The sequence below is a fragment of the Candoia aspera genome, chromosome 6 (assembly GCF_035149785.1).
Source record: "Candoia aspera isolate rCanAsp1 chromosome 6, rCanAsp1.hap2, whole genome shotgun sequence".
Lineage (NCBI taxonomy): Eukaryota > Metazoa > Chordata > Lepidosauria > Squamata > Boidae > Candoia > Candoia aspera.
The window spans coordinates 83,534,086-83,555,285 of record NC_086158.1 but is presented as its reverse complement, the minus strand read 5'-3'; the positions used below and the strand labels follow the sequence as shown (position 1 = coordinate 83,555,285).

Here is a 21,200-nt window from a genome sequence, read left to right as displayed (position 1 = left end):
AAGAACATTAGACCATGGTTCAGAAATAGCACAACTGACAAATCACAGGCAGGAAGCACCCTTGTACCTCTGACTTGTTAGTTGGACAAGTTGACTTGTGTCTAAACCCACCATTCCAAGCACCCATCTGCACTTACCCATCCCTGCCCCACCCCACAGTAGAGTGATGGGTGTTTTCTTGACAATAGGTGAGGCATGGAGGAGGAGACAAAATGAAACTTGAGAAATCCAGTCATCACTTCCTCTAACTTGTCCCTTCTTAAAACTGAAAGGATGGCACCACTCAGCAGCCTCGCTCCTGAGGCAGAATAGGTCTTGGCCACCAGGAAAGCAAATGTTACACCAACATATTTTTCTGCTGGTCCAGAAACTTCAACATGTCCATCTGGCGGTGCTTAGTCATAATTAATCCTGTTCCAGGTGAGAACTTTCCTATCTCAACTCTTTGTGATAGCTCAAGCAGGACATACTGTAGATTAACTGTGAATTGTTATCTAATGAGCCATTGAGTGACATCAGTTCAACTTTAAAAGGCATCTCATGCCTTAATTCTTTGCAGCCATTTTTAAAGAGAGGAATCATAATGGTCATTGTGTAGGCTGAAAAATAGATGTGCCTTGTTATATGCATTTTTGTTTTTGTTTGTTGTTGTTGTAGTTGTTGCTGTTGCAGTATCTTATTGTAACGTCAGTAAGATTTTTAACTTTCTTTTTAGGGCTAGAGAAATTTCCAAACCTGTTTAGCAAATGAGGATAGGCGTGCTGAGCAATAAGAGACTGTTTATACTTGCATCAATATAAATATCTATAACTATCTATTTTATTCTTATTTATTGGTTTGCTTATATTGTAATTTATATTTTTAGGGTTTTAATTGCCGATTTTATTGTAAACCACCCAGAGTCCCCCTTTTTGGGGTAGATGGGTGGTGACAGAAATTTGAAAGATAAATAAATAAAATATTCTGAAAAGTATTGAAACCATCACTATTTAATAAATAAATAAATAAATAAAATATTCTGAAAAGTATTGAAACCTTCTTTTGCTCTTAATCTAATAGGAAAAATATCTGATAGATTTACAGCATCACCTAACAAACAATGCTTTCAAAATTACTGAGAAACTTAATTATTGTATTTTACTCAGTTGATCAATATAAGTAACAATGAAGGCATGTAGATAGAAAGAGGATTTAAGCACAATTAATGTGTATGTATATAATACTTTGCGAGGGTCTGTTGCAAATCCATCTTAGAAAACTAAAATTGTAATTTTGTCCCCATTCTCTGAAGAATCCAGTAAACACAGTGGATTTATTTGTGATTTAACAAGCCTTGTATATAGATTGCACAGTTAAGAGCAATGAAACTTAAACCCAAAAGCACTTATATTTGAAAATCCATACAGGATGAGTGGGATCCCCTCATTTGGGATAAATAGTACTATTATTAGTAGTAGTAGCATTACTTCCCCTGTTTCAAAAAAGTGGGGAAGCCTGCCCTTAATCTAGGTCAATGACTTTTCTAAATCACAGCACTGTTTGGAAATAAATAGGAAGTCAGTAAGAGTTAAGAATAAATCATAGCAAGCCAATGCTTTGTAATTTAACATGCAGACTATTTAGTGATTATATCTAAGAATAAGGTTGACACCACACATCTAGGCAACTAAAGTGAATTCCATGTCAAATTCTTCTTGACATTCCTAAATCGATATTACAAAATTGGGATTATAGCTCCCAAAATTCCTAGCTAGAATGGCCAGCATATTTTGAAGACTTCAAGCTGGGGAAAGATGGTTTATTCCAAGGGTGAATAAGCTTTTAATAAAAAATAAAGCATTTATTTTTGTAAATAAATGCTGTATTTTTTAAATGTAAAGGGCACCCTTTAAAGCTCAGTTTGGGCTCTCAATTCTCTTTTGTTATATTAGGACTTATTTCAGAAATTTAAAAAGGACCTTATAAAATTTATTTATTTGTTCAACCATTTTTGTACCCTGCCCCTCTTTGAAAACCTTAGCAAGTGTACAACAAAGCAGTTATATAAAAGATAACATAGTAAAACTGATCAACCCACCCAAAAGGGGCACCCATAATAATTAAATAGGCTTAAAAGCACCACTGAATAAAGTTATTTATTTGTAGAACACCAGGAAAGAGGGTGCTGCAAGCACCTCCAGGAGAAGGGATTCAGAACTAGAGGGCCACCAGAGAACGGGCCTGCCCTCTTGCCTCCACCCCTTATACTGCTCACAGGTTGTGGAATATTCTCAAGATGCTTGTGTTGGAACAGCAGATTCAGTTTTGGAAATGTATTGGAATGTTGTATAATCTACCGAAAGCTAAGAATATTTGATTGATGGGGGAGAGTTAAGAAGGGCTCTTTCTTTTATAGTAAAAAGGAGGACTTGAATGGCTTAATTTGCATGTTTGTTCCTCATCCTTTATCTTCTAAAAATGTAATTGGTTAAGAATTACATTAAAATATTAGCATTCAGTTATTGGTCTAGGCAGAACTTGGGGGTATTCTCTGAAAATCAGCTGGATGCTATTTTGAGAAGGACTGTATACGCTAAAACAAAATTTTCTTGGAACATCAGAGGGCTGATTTAGAGGAACTGTTACGCTGAATATTGACTAAAGAAGGAGGACAAAATCAAATGTATACTTTTAGAAAAAGATTAATGCCTGGGTGTAATTCTGGGTAAAAAGATCCGGGGGTTCTAACTGATCACAAATGAGTCAGCAATGTTTTGGACTCAGTGAGAGTCTTGGTTTGGGATGGTTAGCAAAACCATCACAAGTAGAATGTGATACCAGCTAATGATCCCTTAGTCCAAAAGGACTGTGTTGCTCATTCTGCTGCTAACTTGAGCCAAGAATTTGCATTGAAGCTCATCTCACTAAAATCCTTTAAATAAAGGCATGGCTTCCAAGAAAACCCTGTAACTTTTCCACCTAGTGTCATCCAGATGGCTTTGATTGCAGTCTCATTACTCCACTATGGGAGATGAGAACTGCAGTCCATCTACATCTGAAGGTCACTGGGTTGGAGAAGGCAGGCAGAAGAATATTTCACAGCAATTCTGGGTAGATTCCTCCACTCATGTGTGGTATTGGCAAGTGTTCCTTAGTGTTTAGCATGAACTAGATTTACAAAATTTGTGCGAGCCTAGTCCCCATGCTACTCACTACCTAACAATGTCTTGCTGGGCTTCCAGCTGTTATGGGTGGCCTAGAACTACAGAAAAAGAAAGTAACAGCCCAGGCCAAAATTTATTCTGGGATATTAGCTTGTCTCTCCTAAATAAAAATACTTCCAGTTAAGATTTAAATTGTAAATCTATCATTGCAAATTTTGACAGATTCTAAGTGGATAGAACTCAATTAAGAACATAACAACCTTAGAATTCAATTAAGAATATAACAACATTAGGTGATCCTGTGGATTATCTAGTTCAAAATTCTCTTTCTATAGTGACCAAATAGATACTTCTAGGTGATAGATACTTCTATCTTAGATAGAATACTTATAGAAGATATTTCTGGAAGATATTTCTAGAAGATAGATACTTCTATGAAGCCCACAAGTGAGCATAAATAAAACAGCATTCTTCCTGATAGTGATCCCAGACTCCTCCTTTTGATGCTGGAAATAATATATTGATTGTTTGTTTGTTTGACTGATTGATCGATTGATTGATTTGCCATCAAGTCATTTTCAACTCCTTGTGACCACATTGATAGATTTCCTCCATGGCTATCTCTCCATGATAATCTTTCTTTGACCTCATCTTCCAGGTCTTCCAATGGTGCCCCCATTGCCACTGTAACTGAGTCCATCCACCTTGCTGCTGCTTGTCCTCTTCATCTCTTTCCTTCTACCTTTCCTAGCATTAGAGCCTTTTCCAGAGAGCTGGGTCTTCACATAATAGTTGATGTGACTCAGGGGAAGCAGTTTCTATTTCTAAACCTGAAGAAAATCATCAGGTTCCTGTGCTGTTATTGAATAAACCATCATTGACTGGTGACACAACTAAACATACTAGGGTCAACAGTCAACATACTATACTCTGGCTGAGCATGATGTAGAAAACCCCTCCCTTAGGAACATTAATGTTATGATTGGGACATATGTTTAATATGTTGGATAAAATGGATAGAAAAACACTTCTGCCCATGCTGGAAAACAAACACCCATCACTTCTTTGGGCAGTCTTTGAGGATAGGTGGTTTCCCTTGTCAGAACTTTGGTGTGAGCCACACTCCACTGACTCCCTCCCACCCACAGGTGACACCTTCCTTACTGGTATGCCACCAGTGGAGTGGTAAAAAGAAAAAGATAAAAGAAAATTCCACCATTTTATCATTGTTCCTCTCAACTGAGCTAGAAATGTAAACCAGCAGAACTCTTGTCAAATTCAGCTGGCTTTTGGATGGGGAGAACCATCCTTTCACTTTCTGTCAATGACTTTGGAAAAAGAAAAAGAAAGCTTAGTCTTTCACTGTGAACTTGTAAAAAAAAAGTTCACCAATAAAACAAAACAAAACCCCAGAGCTTCACTGGTTGAGATCTCTTCCAAAAGAAGCAGGAGGCCCAGCAGCCTGGGAACAAATGACCATGGAGGGCCATGAGTAGTGACCTGGAGGAGGGGAGAGGTGTTGTTGCCCAATATACAGTGGGCAAACTGAGTGGCAATGTTTGAAGTACAGCAGGTGAACCAGACAGCCTCACTTGTAATGGCACAAGTCAGAAAACTCTACTTTTGATGTGTAGCAGGAAACAACAGAGAGAAGTTGCCTTCCTGGTGGGCTGGGGGTAGGTGAAGGCCATCATGCATTCCTGCCCTTGAGAAATAGTTAGTAGACTCTACTAATTCTGGGGCAATCTGGTCACCCAGATCAGCTCGCATTCACAGGGGGTTGGTGGAGGATCTGGATTCTGGGGTCTTTTACTAATAATCCTCTGGTCTTTTGCCATCGTTTTTCTCTCTTAGTTCTGTCCATCAACAAACACTAGCACACAACACCACACACAGACACTGAAAGATGGAACAACTGCATCTCATATGTTTATAATCCTACTCTTGAGATGCTTTAAGAGACATCCATCTGGAAAAACTTGAAGAATTTTCAAGAGAAAAAGCTTTAGGATACAATACATTGAATCCCAATATAAGTTGTACCCCACTGTCCCCCCCCCCCAAGCATCCACTGGTGCTTCTCAGCAATTAGTTGAAAAATCAGGAATCTTTTTGAAAAAATGGGATGAGACCCAAGAAATTGAAGTCCATACATCTTAAAGTTGCTGAGATTGAGAAACTCTGCTATGTAGCCTCCATGGGATCACATTAAGCCTCACTTCTTAAATGCAGGCATTGACTCTGGTTCAGATTGATGCTGTGACCCGTGATCTCAGTAGAAAGGCTCAGCTAACTTACATCTGGCTCAGCTGCAAGCTCTGAGCTCCACAGAGCTCGGGGGTGGGCAGTTTCCCACTCATGGGAATCCTTGCCTCACTACGTCCCCTGGCTCCCTGGCTCTCCCTCCCTGCAGGTGCTAAGCTGCCATAACAGCATAGTGTTCTCTCCCCAGGCACCCTCAATAGAGGATAGAAGTGGCTTAGGCATATGTGTCCATAGTGTCCTACTCTTCTGTTATCCATCACAAATGTGAATACGGCAAGGAGAGGATGAAAGACCTTAGCTAGATGTCAATTGTTCTGCTCCCCCATTGGTCAGCCTGGAGGGGGTCTGTTTCTACACCTACATCTACATTTCTCAGCAGCTGGAATGAGGTCAGCTGAGGGCTGTTAAGAAACTGGTGAAAAGGATTTGAGGTATAATGATGGGCTGGCTGTATGGAACAACCCTGGGAAGCTTGGTAGCCCTTATGACTGAATGTCTTGAAAGTTTTTGAGATATTTACACTTATCGGCCTAGTTAAACTTTCATTTGATTAACCCAAATTTTGATTAGTGAGAGTGATTGATTTTTGTTTATTAATCAATCAAAGCTAATTGTAATCACCAAACTTTACCCAGTATGGGGCACATCTGTTTAATGTGAAGGACCATTTTGATTCTGATGTGTTACTTAAATACGGATTAAAGTTATATCAAACAAGAATCATCACTTTGTAGATTCATTTATAATTCCTTCAGCATTTCCAAAACTATATTACTGTATAGATTCTATAGTGTATAAATGTATTTACAATTATCAGTTTCATCATTAGAATGGAAGATGCTTAATTAACTCTTTTTAAAAAAAATTGGTTGGCAATCCTAATACTAGAGTGGTTTTTTGTTTGTTTGTTTTAAGTGTTTGAATTGAACCAAAAAAACACTCTTGAGCCAGTGTAGTGATTTCAGGGCCTTCTGCTACCTAGTCACTCGAGAGCTGTGGAACCTACGTGGCTGAAGATGATGTGAATGGAATACAACTGCTCCAGAAGCTGATTTGAAGCATTGAACTAGAACCAGGGAGACTCAGATTCACATCTCCATTCACAGATAAAATTCATTGGATGAGTTTGGGCCAATCACTTCATAACTCAACCTCCCTCACAAGATCTTAAGAAGGATAAGGCTGGAGGAGAATGCATTCTGAGGCTCTGTAGAGGAAAAGTGATGAGTATACATGCATAGAGGTATGAAAGTTTATTGTATAAGGTCTATTGGCCTTGATTGCTATGGTCACTTGGACCATAGCAATGCACACTTCAAAGCAGCATTGTATCTAGATCAACTTGCAAACAATAAATCTTGGAAAGCATTCACATTATTTGGTAAAATTGTGTAAAATTCCATATGCAGAAAGGCTCTGCCCTGGTAAAGATAGTAACAGTGAAAAACGAATTCATATTCTGTGGCACTGTAACCTCTATAGAGACATACTGTATGTAAAGAGCTACTGATGCCTCTTCTAACCCCACTTCCACTTTTATGTTCAATTTTTACTGGCAGAGAAGGACCCCAACACGACTCTTGCCATTGCAAAGTTTGTTTTTGCAGCTTGTAAAACTTGAATATTGCTGATAGCAAAATAGTGCAAGCATGACTGTACATTTTTTATCCTGTATGCCTGGTATAATTTTGTATGTTCTGTTTTGTAGCTCTAATCTGTAGGTTTTATTTAGTAAGCTTTATTTATTTATTTTATTTATTTCTCAAATTTATACTACTGCCCATCTCCCCCAAAGAAGGACTCTGAGCGGTTTGGAATAAGTTAGTCAATTAAAAATTAAAAACAGTTATTTAATCTGGGTCTCTGATCTGTAATAAATGATTTGATTTGATTTGAACTTTTGTCATTAAAATGGAAGAGATCTTTACCTCTCTTAGCTGAATCCTAACTTTTATCATTTGCTTTTTAACAAACTCCAGGTCAGCTGAGCTTGTTGTTACTTATGAAAATTTCGCCCACTTGTGGCCTTATTTGCCACATTCCTAGCTCAGCAGATATGGCACCTGGCCGATGACCTGGACTAGGTTTACAAGCTAAGCAAGGAGGGACTAGTTACAAATGAGACCACCATGGAGTTCCAGGGCTGGGGGATAGACTGAGAAATTGAAAAACATACTCCCAAAGTAGAGACCATCATCATCTTGCGTGATGATGTCCACGCAGTCACTGCAAGCTTGACCTGAGGGAATCTTCATCTTCTTGTATCCCATGTGTCCAAACGGTTTCTTGCTTTTATCAAAAAAGCTTGTTTCATCACCCCAGGCCAAAAGTATCTAGAAATACTTTATTGACAGTCTTTTGAGAAGCATCCAGGAGTGTCTGCAGGGAAAGGATAAAACAAAGTGAAGATGGTAGCCACAACCATGTGATCAAAGCCCTGTCCTTTTTTGCATGTTTCTCCAATCATACGGGCATGGCCACCATCTTGACCTTTTTTTCATCCCCTCCCCGTAGATACCCTTGGAAGCATCATTGCCGCTAGTCTGTGTACTCGGCACGTTTTGGCCTCGGCTCACATATTTTGGCCATGCTTGAAGAACTTAAATCAGTTTCACCAAAGAGCATGATAGTGAGAGCAACAAAATAAACAATTCTAAAAATGCAGAAAATTAACAATTTGCTCTTGTCTCCAGCTGCAAACTTTGGCATAGATGCTTTTTACCTGGACCAGATAAAAACACACACACTTGTTATCCACCATCCTGCTGAGTTATTTTGTAGCTCTTTAGTACACACTCTTTTCTTAAAATATATATTTTTTCTGAGATGTATACTTAACATAATGATGAATCCATACCTAAGAGCCCAGCTGGCTGCTTTTCACTGAACCACCAGCTGTTTCAAGAGTCATCCGTACAGGAGAGCTGGTCAAAATTTCTCCTGCAGCGCCCCACTTTGTATAAACCAGCTGCTACTTTGCCACATTCACCAGCTTGGTCCTCTTTGGCACGCTCAAGGGCATTGTGCCTGAATTAATTGTATTATTTTTATGAAGTTGCCTTGAATGACATTCAGAAGTTCTAAGACAAAAACTGCACACGATATTACAATTAGTGCCACTTCGTGTCTAGCAGGGATGGACGGGATGGGGTGTTGAAAGCTAAAACATCAACTGAGGGTCAAACCAACCATGAGGTACATCAATGAGGGGAATCAAAAAAGGCCAGTGCAGTGGCCATAACTTCAAGGCTGAAACCCTTCCTTTTTTTCTGCATGTATTGCAATGCACATTAAAAGGGAAGGGGTTTCAGTTGTAGTATCATGGCCCCTATTTTGGCTTTTTTTTACACACACCACCCCCCATGGATGTCCCTGATGACTGACCCTAACAGTTTCTATCCATACTGTGGACAATGAACTTTTGAACTTCTTTGTCCTCAAAATCAATTAGACAATTCTTTCTAATGCACATATTAGCCTGAACTTTTTCTCAAGACTGCAGCAGGAAAAGAAAGTGATACATTCCCTCTTCTTGCCAACTCAGATAATATCCATTATCTGGTGATACTCTGTGGACTTTTGAGGCCTGCAGGTTAAAAAGAAAACTCAAATCCTGTCTGGTCCCAACTCTGTCCTAAACAGAGGTGTATCATTTTGCCCATAACCAATAACTACCTTAACAGACTTCTGTGACTAAGTTAAGCAGTGTCCTTAAATGTCAGTGCTGAGTGTAGAGTCATCCACTGTTCACCCTAAGATTAGATACAGTGAAGAAGTCACCTGGAACAGCCACTGTTGATGAGTAGGAGTGTACTGTGTGTGCTCTGCTGTCTCTCCAGGACCCCTTAGCTAGCACAGGATATTATCTCATCTCAATTCTGGAAATAATTCTGCTAAAATGGTGTGTCATTCCCTTTGAGAGCAAAATACCTCTGGTCAATCCTGCAGATCTTACTGGACTATATTTATCCAAAATCAGGTTTTCCTAAGATTTTCTATATGAACATCTACATTAAATGTATACAATTCTGAGATAAGTTGAAAGCAAAAAATATGTTGAAAAGTGGACTACTCTTATAGAAATCAATGGAAGAGATGATAGGGCACAATTCCACTGAGAAAATTTCTTCAAACAAAGAACAATTGAATGTGCAGGGATTTCAGACCTCCTTATACAAAGCAGGGGTGATCAACCAATTAGTTCCTGGGTAATTGTACCTAGCATTTCTCATCCCTGTCAAACTGTCATCAAGGTATGGTAAAATACTGAATTCCAGCTACCTCTTTTTGATTATGCACATCTATTTAGGTAAATGTGCTTGCATGTCATATATGAATAATGCATTCAGGTATGAACACTTGCTGCTAAGAATGGCCATAGGGTTACTGGCAGAATCTTCATTAGGTAGGGCATAATTCTATCATTGTACATATGGTAAATCAAGCCCCAGCTCTCAGATTAAAAGAATCTCATGTTGCAGGGCAAGTAAATGCCTCTTTCTGATGTACAGCAGCTCCAAGCAGACAATGCAGGACTAGATGGATGAAGGATGAATCTGGATAAGGTAAATGAATGAGTACATAGAACAAATTCTAATGTAGAATGGCTAAAGGTACCACTCTGTGCAGCCAAATTTACTTTAAGCCACCAAATTATTATAAGGAAGTTAGAGTACTTCCAAATAATAGTGATGCTGGCCATATAGGATAACAGTTAAATCTGATGCAAGACAGGAATTTTATATCTGATCAGCAATCCCAGTAGAACAGCTTTCCCCACCCTGATATCTCAAGATTTGTTGGATATAACTTCCATCATTCTCAGGCTGGGACTAATAAAAGTTGTTGGTTGGGGAAGTCTACAGTACAAATCTGGAAAGTTCTAGGTTGGGGAAGTCAACAGTAGAAACACCCCTGTCCCTTTCTTTAATTCAGTGCTAGAAAAGTGTACATTTTATGAGGTTATGGTCCTATTTGTACTCTTTGTTAACAGCATGCAAGACAATACTTCTGAAACTTCAACTTCAATAACTCAACTTCTGAGAGAGAGCTATTTAGCTGAAAACAACCATCAAGGTAATAGTGAAAGAAGTAGATCAGAATCTTCTCTGCATTCTTTCCATTCTGAGTATACTTCCAGGGCTTCAGATGAGGTAACTGGCCAAGATGAACTTCCAGACCTTTCTGCCTTTTTGAGCCAAGAAGAGCTAGATGAAAGTGTGAACTTGGCCAGACAAGCTATCAATCAAGAATCACTTGAGAACACGCAAGAAGAACCACAGGTCCATGTGTTTTTACCCTCTGAGTTGAAAAACTCTGAAAATACGGTTTCAAACAAACAGCAGCGTCAATCTACAGCTTCACCAACTTCAGGCAACAGTCCAAAGAAGCAGCCTTTTGGGTCAGAGGCAGAATCAAAGAAGGAGTTGCACAGCAAGGCTGCCGATTTTATTGAGGAGCTTTCTTCTCTTTTCAAAGCACACAATTCAAAAAGAATCAGGCCCAGGACATGCAAAAACTACAAGAGCAAACTTGAATCTAAGCATAAGGCCAACCAAGACTTTAGTCCTGATTTTGCCAATTTATCTGAAAACAGGGAAAGGCCTTGTATTCCAATATCTCAAGAGTTAGATAAAACTCAGCCTTCACTGGAAAACCCAGATTATCCTCAACAGGCAGATGTGGAAGCTGTCCATAAATTAGAAAATCCAGAATTAACCACAGAGTCATCAGCTGCACCTTTTTATTCTGAGGAGCCTATAGGTCAACCACCACATTTTACTCAAAAACTGAAAAGCAGGGAGGTCTCTGAAGGAACCAAAGTGCAGTTGGACTGCATTGTGGTAGGAATACCAACACCTGAAATCAGGTAAACATGTCCCTATTTTGTTTATGTAATTAAGTCTTCATAGAATGGGTTACTGTAGTAAAGTACCCTCAACATTTTGTCAGTTCCCTACTAGGACCCCACCATTGCTCATAGACAATCCTGTTTCAATACTTATTCCTCTTGGGATGATTAGAAAGGAAGAGATTACTTACTAACTATATCTCAATTACTGCTGTCTCCAATTTTTGCAAGCCTTTGAGCAAAACACTCACTACACACCTTTGTTTTTAAGGTGATGATGGGCGGTCCCCAACCCCACATGACTTTCATTTCCCCCAGCATTCTGAGATCATTCTGTGAAGGCTTGATGGCAAAAAGGCTCTTTTTCAACAGTGTGATGTTCTTTTTCAACAAAAACAGCGGAAAGGAGAGCGGGAGACAAACCTTAAACCCCCCCCTATCCCCTGCTGAATCTGAAAATATACAGTGGAAATTCACCCATTTTGCATCCAAATTTCTTGGCAAATGTAGCCCATTTTGAAATCATTTGGGGTGTTTACAGTGGAAATGGAAGCAGTTTGCCTTGCAGCAACCTCCCTCTCCCCATTCCCATTCTTAAAACCTTCCAGAAAAAGGGAAAATGATTGAAAATGTTCTCCCACCCCTATAGGGGCATCCATAAGATGGTTTAAAGAAATCAAGATGTCCATTGTGACTAATGATCAAAGCTCCACCCTCTTTGTTGGGCATTGCAGATGCAATGCATGTTTAAAGGGATGGGGCTTTAATTGTGCAATTGTAGCTGCTATCCTGACTTTTTTGATACACACACACACACCCCACAGATGCCCATGAAACCTCTGCCCCAAGTAGATGCATACTGTATTGTCCATGTCACTACTGGGGATTTGTTTCCTGCCATCTTTGGAGCCCAATCTGCAAAAGGTTAAGACCAGCTTAATGATGTACCCTAACCACAAATTGCTGTTTTCCATTTACAATTCTCCCATCTTTTGCCATTGCTCCTTCTAGTCTTAAGAGGGAAAAGCCAGATTTATGCTTTTTAGTAAAGCCCTGGAATTCTGCAATCCTTGAAAAGAAATCCTGTGACCTAATTAACACTGATTATGATCAGTTACACTAAGATCATAATAAAGTTTCTCCAACTCAGTTACATGGATAATACTCCCCTAAAGCATTTTCACTAGGTACTTCCAGTAGGACTGCCACGAATGCAGTATTACTACTCCATAAATGGCCCACTGAACAGAAGAGATGGAGAATTAGCTTGTAACTTAGTAAGACCAGTTTAATAGCTCACACATTTCCTTCATTGGTTTTAAGTGAGCCAGACTGTACTTGTCACCTCTAGTTACACATAGCTCCATTTTTTCCAAGCTACTTAATGCACCTTTGCTAATTAATTTATTGTAGCTTTGCAACTGCAGTTATCCTGTGTCAAGAGAATTCAAGGTCTTCTAAACAACAGCTAAGTAATGTATTTTCTACAATGGCCCTTTCTGACATATTCAGTAACTGTGAGATGGGCAATCTAATCTTGCTTTGTCAGAATTTAAATTTTAATTTTCACAAATTAAATTTTCCAGAAAAAAATCAGTTATCCAAAAATCAGTTATCCAAAACCCCACAAAGGTCATGATTCTCCTTCTGCATATCCTACAATATATACCTAGTTGCTAACATTTAATAAAGATATGCTCTGTTGATTATGTCTATTTTTCTCCCTGCAAATTTAATTAAAGATTTAATCCTCTTTTGAAGCTTCATCAAACAAGTTGATGGAGTGACGTTCAAGGCAAAATTGGCTGTGGGGTTTGACATCAGATGTGTTCAGTGGAGTGAAACAATGTATGTAGAACTGTTGTTTCATAGATGGACAATATGGGTCTTTAGCTAAATCAAATGACTTTTCAAAAAAAATCTATGCTTCTTTTCTGTGGCAAAGACTGCATTCTAGCAATGTGCAATATAACTATTAAGAAACCAAAATTAAAAAACAATTTTTAACTGATTATTAAATATTATATACTTCAAACGTTATCACTCTTAATCATTCCATCGTCTTATTGATCTGGCATGCTGGGGAAGGTGTATAGTCAAAGGTGAAGAGAGAGCGAAATATATGCATCTATTTATATAGCATCCCAGATACAAGACTTGTGATATCATGTTTGAGAACTACTTCTTGACATGTTGGACAGCTACCATGGTCTTTCCCAACATAGCACTTTCCAGATGTTTTGATCCAATGGCAGTGCTGGTTCAGAATTCTGGTAAAATTAGCATTGCTTCTGGACAACTGCTATAATAAACTATGTGAACCAAAGTTTTGACTACACATGAGGCAAATTCATTCATAGTAGGGTTGCTAGATGCCACAGACATTTTTTTTTCTTTTAACCAGAACATTACTCCAGGTAACTAATCACACTGACTTAATTATTTTCCCAGTCTGGCAACGCAGCATCAGTAAGACAAAAGACTGATAGAAATGTTAGCTGCATTAACTCAAGGGAGGATACACAGATCAATGCAGCCTGTCAAAATGGCGCATCATCATCTCTGATTCATTACTTATATGACTATTGGGATTTCGTTTCTTATGAAAAATAGTTGTGTATATATCAAAAACAAGTACAACCCTCTGATTACAGCAAGTTTCCCACTTCTTGTGAATGGTGCAAATTAAGAATGAGCCAAAACCCTGCCCATTTTATTTCATCCTGATCTTCCGTTGTTAAGGCAGGAATTTGGGGCAGAGATCCAGGTGCTTCTCACCAATAATGTCCCCATATTAAAGTGCAGAAAAGGAGTTAACAATAAAACTCTTTACAGAAATTAGAGGTGGAGATTCTAAGGGGGTCTCTGGAAATGAAGATCAAGGGTAAGATAGGAGCTTTACACTATAGTAGAGGGACATCTAGGGGGGTTCAAAAAATTCAGGATGGCAGCTGCAATTATATGATCAAAACTCTCTCTTTTTATGTGTGGCAGGGCTTTGATCACATGGTTAATATTTTTATTTATTATTTATTTATTTGAATTGTAAGCCACCCAACTCCAAAGGACTTGGGACACCATCTTGATTTTTTGACTCCCCCTGCAGAGACCCTTCCAATTTCTTTTAAAAAAAAAACCCTTCTTACCCCTATGGGCGGTATGTGTCTTCCTCAACCTCAGGTCCTCTACCAGAGGCCTGGGAGTCTGAGGGTTCTGCGCAGTAGCTTAGCTGTTCCTAGCACTGCACTCTTCTGGACAGAGAGCTCTGATGTTGTTCCTGGGATCTGTTGGAGCCACTCTGTCAGCTTGGGGTCACAGCCCCAAGTGCCCCTACCACCACTGGGACCACTTTGGCCTTCCCTTTCCACATCCTCTCCAGTTCCTCCTTCAGGCCCTGGTACCTCTCCAGCTTTTCATACTCCTTCTTCCTGATGTTGCTGTTGCTTGGCACTGTTACATCTATTACCACCACTGTCTTCTGGTCCTTGTCTATTACTACAATGTCCAGTTGATTGGCCAGTACCTGCCTGTCTGTCTGGATCTGGAAGTCCCACAGGATCTTAGCCCTGTCAGTCTCCACAACCTTCTATGGAATCTCCCATCTGGACTTCAGAGGCTCTAGCCCATACACTGTGCAGATGTTCCTGTACACAATGCCAGCTACTTGGTTGTGCTGTTCAATGTATGCTGTTCCTGCCTGCATCTTACACCCTGCCACTATGTGTTGGACTGTCTCTGAGGCCTCTCTGCACAGTCTGCACCTTGGGTCCTGCCTAGTGTGGTAGACCCCTGCTTCTATGGATCTGGTGCTTAGTGCTTGTTCTTGAGCTGCTATGATCAGTGCCTCAGTGCTGTCTTTTAGTCCAGCCCTTTCCAGCCACTGGTAGGATTTTCTAAGGTCAGCCACCTCAGCTATCTGTCAATGGTACATCCCATGCAAGGTCTTGTCTTGCCATGGCGCTTGCTCTGCTTGATCTTCCTTCCATGTCTGCTGCTGCCTCAGGCATTCTCTCAACAGCTCATCTTAGGTTCCATCTTACTGATGTACTCCTGGATGCTCTGGATCTCATCCAGGACAGGGGCTTTGACACTCACCAGACCCCATCTGCCCTCTCTCCAGCTGGTGTACAGTCTCTGGATGTTGGACTTGAGGTGGAAGCCTCTGTACATTGTGAGGAGCTTCCAGGTCTTCACATCAGCAGCCTCCGTGTCCTCACATATACATTTTATTTTAAGTACAGTCCCATTGTTGCCAGTTAGTGAAAGAGGAAGAAATGAGGAGGGAGAGAGACCAGAAAGAAGTAAGGGAACAAGACCATGTCCATTAATTTATTTAAACAAACACACACACCCCTGATAGTATGCCGGAGGGAGGGAGGGAGGACCAATTCATTTTGTTCCCCTGCCTACTATTACAGGAAACAGAAAAAAATGGCCTAGGATGAAGGTGGGAAAGCTTAAAAGAGCATATTTTCCAGGCCTAACCCTAACGACACACTATTTGCTGCTCTGCCAACCCACAAGATTTATTTTTAAATATGTTAAATAGTTGGACAAACATTTTGTTGTGCAGGGATACCAACTGAAATCTACTCCAACAGAGAGGTCCTATTTTGCTCATTGAAATCGATAGTGTGTGGATTTATTCTTAAATTTGCATATGGCTGTCCTACAACATTTATCTACCTGTAGGAGGAGGGAGGAAAAAGCAAATTGCTACTGTTTTTAACTTATTAAATTTGTTTTATCTGAAATTATCTTTGACAATATCGATGATAAACAGAGGAGATAAAGAGGGAAGGCAATTCATGCTTAAAAAGCAGGCACTGTGTGGCTCTTTATATTATCACAGTTACGTATTTGAAAACGCCTGGATGCTATGCATTCCTGAATAGACACCTGAGATTTCCCTGCATGACGGTGTATGCAAGTGAATACATTTTTTTCCTTGTTTCATTATCCACATGAAGGACATGAAAAGTTGAAGATGGAGGAGCCTTGTGAATTTCCCCTTAATTTCACTTGGAGCTAAGGGTATTGGCCAACTCACTTGCAGCAGAAATTGACATCCATCCCAGAGTACAAAAGGATATAGAAACTGCCTTACTTGGTCAAGTGTCCCTATTGTACAGTATCTTGGTGCCAGAGGGGACTAGCCAGGTACTTCCAACATGCCCACAAGCACTGCAGGAGTGACAACTACTTTAATCAAATGTCTTTTCAGCAATTTGTATTTTCTGTCGTACTGCTTCTGAATACAGAAGTTCCGCTGAAGTTGAATAACTATTGATAAATTGTCCATCACCATTTTAGCCTAAACCATCTTTTAGAGGAATGGCCATTACCATTCTGTGAAAATCCAATAATTTAATGCTCGTTTTTTGTTTTATCAGATTCTACTATTATGAAAGGAGGGGGTCTCTTTCTGCACATTTTTCCTATATTATTTATAGGTAACCCTTTGATCAACTTCCAGGGCCAGGTTCGGTGTTTAGGAAAGAGTGAAGGAACTTAGAGCCTTCCTGATGTTTTGGGCTGCACTTCCTACAACTCCTCCTGATTGGCCAAGCTGGCTGGAGGCAATAGGGATTGTAGTTAAAAACACCTAGATGACATCATAATGTGTACACATGGTCCAAGATTTATTATCTTCCCTGAGAGTACATTCTCGTTTGGGCCCTCCTTAGGGGAAAAAAATGAATTTCTTAATTATTCAGATCAACAAACAATAGTGTATCAACAAGATATGAGCAACATAAGCAAAACTATAAAAAATATCGCTAAGACCAAAACATCCCATCTTCTCATAAAGCTTAGGTAAACCCCCAGAAGTCAAGTGTTTACTTTTTCCTTTAGAAGTCAGTATTTTTAACCCAGTTCTGTTAAGGATGTCATCAATGGCTAAATTCATTCATTGTGTTAGGTCATAATGTTTTAACAATGGTTGAACAAACCTATTGGTGTGGTTCATAAAAACATTAAGCTAAAAACCTTGGTTAACATGCCATAAAAGTGAGATTCACAGATCCCAATAATCCAAAAGCAAATATGACTTTGTATGGTCCACACGTGAGTGTGAAAGAATAAAGAAGTGACCAGCTGCTCCACCACAATGACTGCCAACAAGCCATTCCTGACCCATCACCAAGTATGACCATTTTGATATAGCAGATACTAGTTTCAAATATTTCCATTCCCCCCCTAAAGAACCTCATGTAAAGGGGGTATGGGTATCTATCTGAATCCTTGGAAAACTACAGCCAGCGATGGAACAGGTAGACCACTGATTTGATCAGTTTCCCCAACATGCAAGTAAATCTCAGTATAAGACAGCTGGCAATAATGCTCACAAGTTATATCAACTGCTTTAAACATTGATTGGTTGTTTTAGCTTGAACTAGGTGGACAGTTAATGGAGAAATGCACAATCAAACTCAAAAATTAAATAATTCTAGTGCCATCTAGATGTCCAGCAAAATATAGGAATCGGAATCAATGTCAGATTGGAAAAAAACTTGTTTTTCCTTAGTTTTCAAATTACAGTGTGGAGTCATTCATAGATGTTGTTTATTCGTTTAGTCGCTTCCGACTCTTCGTGACTTCATGGACCAGCCCACGCCAGAGCTTCCTGTCGGTCGTCAACACCCCCAGCTCCCCCAGGGACGAGTCCGTCACCTCTAGAATATCATCCATCCATCTTGCCCTTGGTCGGCCCCTCTTCCTTTTGCCCTCCACTCTCCCCAGCATCAGCATCTTCTCCAGGGTGTCCCGTCTTCTCATTATGTGGCCAAAGTATTTCAGTTTTGCCTTTAATATCATTCCCTCAAGTGAGCAGTCTGGCTTTATTTCCTGGAGGATGGACTGGTTGGATCTTCTTGCAGTCCAAGGCACTCTCAGAATTTTCCTCCAACACCACAGTTCAAAAGCATCGATCTTCCTTCGCTCAGCCTTCCTTATGGTCCAGCTCTCGCAGCCATATGTTACTACGGGGAACACCATTGCTTTAACTATGCGGGCCTTTGTTGTCAGTGTGATGTCTCTGCTCTTAACTATTTTATCAAGATTGGTCATTGCTCTTCTTCCAAGGATTAAGCGTCTTCTGATTTCCTGACTGCAGTCAGCATCTGCAGTAATCTTTGCACCTAGGAATACAAAGTCTTTCACTGCTTCTACATTTTCTCCCTCTATTTGCCAGTTATCAATCAAGCTGGTTGCCATAATCTTGGTTTTTTTGAGGTTTAGCTGCAAACCAGCTTTTGCACTTTCTTCTTTCACCTTCATCATAAGGCTCCTCAGTTCCTCTTCACTTTCAGCCATCAAAGTGGTATCATCTGCATATCTGAGATTGTTAATGTTTCTTCCAGAGATTTTAACTCCAGCCTTGGATTCCTCAAGGCCAGCTTGTCGCATGATGTGTTCTGCATACAAGTTGAATAGGTAGGGTGAGAGTATACAGCCCTGCCGTACTCCTTTCCCAATCTTAAACCAGTCTGTTGTTCCGTGGTCTGTTCTTACTGTTGCTACTTGGTCGTTATACAAATTCTTCAGGAGGCAGACAAGATGACTTGGTATCCCCATACCACTAAGAACTTGCCACAATTTGTTATGGTCCACACAGTCAAAGGCTTTAGAATAGTCAATAAAACAGAAATAGATGTTTTTCTGAAACTCCCTGGCTTTTTCCATTATCCAGCGGATATTGGCAATTTGGTCTCTAGTTCCTCTGCCTTTTCTAAACCCAGCTTGTACGTCTGGCAATTCTCGCTCCATGAACTGCTGAAGTCTACCTTGCAGGATCTTGAGCATTACCTTACTGGCATGTGAAATGAGTGCCACTGTTCGATAGTTTGAACATTCTTTAGTGTTTCCCTTTTTTGGTATGGGGATATAAGTTGATTTTTTCCAGTCTGATGGCCATTCTTGTGTTTTCCAGATTTGCTGGCATATAGCATGCATTACCTTGACAGCATCATCTTGCAAGATTTTGAACAGTTCAGCTGGGATGCCGTCGTCTCCTGTTGCCTTGTTATTAGCAATGCTTCTTAAGGCCCACTCAACCTCACTCTTCAGGATGTCTGGCTCTAGCTCACCGACCACACTGTCAAAGCTATCCCCGATATTGTTATCCTTCCTATACAGGTTTTCTGTATATTCTTGCCACCTTTTCTTGATCTCTTCTTCTTCTGTTAGGTCCTTGCCATCTTTGTTTTTGATCATGCCCATTTTTGCCTGGAATTTACCTCCAATGTTTCTAATTTTCTGGAAGAGGTCTCTTGTCCTTCCTATTCTATTGTCTTCTTCCACTTCCGCACATTGCTTGTTTAAAAATAATTCCTTATCTCTTCTGGCTAACCTCTGGAATTTTGCATTTAATTGGGCATATCTCCCCCTATCACTGTTGCCTTTTGCTTTCCTTCTTTCTTGGGCTACTTCTAGTGTCTCAGCAGACAGCCATTTTGCCTTCTTGGTTTTCTCTTTCTTTGGGATGTATTTTGTTGCCGCCTCCTGAACAATGCTGCCAACTTCTGTCCAGAGTTCTTCCGGGACCCTATCTACTAAGTCCAGTCCCTTAAATCTATTCTTCACCTCCACTGCATATTCCTTAGGAATATTAGTGAGCTCATATCTAGCTGATCTGTGGGTCTTCCCTAATCTCTTTAGTCTGATCCTAAATTGTGCAAGAAGAAGTTCGTGATCTGAACTACAGTCAGCTCCAGGCCTTGTTTTTACCGACTGTACAGATGTCCGCCACCTTTGGCTGCAAAGGATGTAATCAATCTGATTTCGGTGTTGTCCATCTGGTGAAGTCCATGTATAAAGCCGTCTCTTAGGTTGTTGGAAGAGAGTGTTTGTTATGCAGAGTGAATTGTCTTGGCAAAATTCTATCAGCCTGTGTCCTGCTTCGTTTTGTTCTCCTAGGCCATACTTACCTGTAATTCGAGGTGTCATTTGACTGCCCACCTTAGCATTCCAGTCTCCTGTGATGAAAATAACATCTCTTTTAGGCGTGTTGTCCAGTAGGTGCTGCAGATCCTCATAGAACTGCTCTACTTCAGCTTCTTCAGCATTTGTGGTTGGGGCGTATATTTGGATCACTGTGATGTTAGATGGCTTGCCCTGAATTCGAATTGAGATCATTCTGTCGTTTTTGGGGTTGTATCCAAGCACTGCTTTAGCCACTTTACTATTAATTATGAAGGCTACTCCATTTCTTCTGTGGTCCTCTTGTCCGCAGTAGTAGATCTGGTGGTCATTTGATGTGAAGTGGCCCATTCCAGTCCATTTCAGTTCACTGACGCCCAGAATGTCTATCTTTAATCTTGACATCTCACCAATAACCACATCCAATTTGCCCTGGCTCATAGATCTTACATTCCAGGTTCCGATGGTGTGTTGATCCTTAGAACATCGGATTCGCCGTTCACCACCAGCACCGTCGGCCGCTAGCCGTCCTTTCGGCTTTGAGCTAGCTGCGTCATCACGTCTGGGGCTAGTTGAGCTCATCCTCTGTTCCTCCCCAGTAGCATTTTGACCATCTTCCGACCTGGGGGTCTCATCTTCCGATGGTATACCGACATATCTCTGGTTGTACTGATCCATTTAGTTTTCACGGCAAGAATACTGAGGTGGGTTGCCATTACCTTCCCCAGGGATCGCATTTAGTCTGACCTCTCTGTCATGACCTTCCCGTCTTGGGTGGCCCTTCACGGTTTAGCTCATGGCATCATTGAGGTGCTCAAGCTCCAGCACCACGACAAGGTAACGATCCTTTGCTGAAGCATTCATAGATATGAGTTTAAAAAAATTATATGGATGAATCCTCCACCCAGATTTCATATACAAGGTATCTCATCTGTCATTTATGATTTTCACCATTGTTTGTATAAGCAGAGAAATTCAGTAAACAGTGCTGCAATACATATATTCTAGATATATCCTTC

The 21,200-nt window shown here is 40.2% G+C and overlaps 1 protein-coding gene across 1 annotated transcript in view; it reads left to right on the top strand.

Moving 5' to 3' along the window:
• Nucleotides 1-21,200, top strand: part of MYPN (myopalladin) — a 66,122-nt gene that overhangs the window by 3,885 nt on the left and 41,037 nt on the right. The window contains exon 2 of the mRNA XM_063307551.1: nt 10,402-11,277. Coding sequence (XP_063163621.1) covers nt 10,403-11,277 — 875 coding nt within the window. The 5' untranslated portion in view covers nt 10,402. The remainder of the gene's footprint in view (nt 1-10,401; nt 11,278-21,200) is intronic.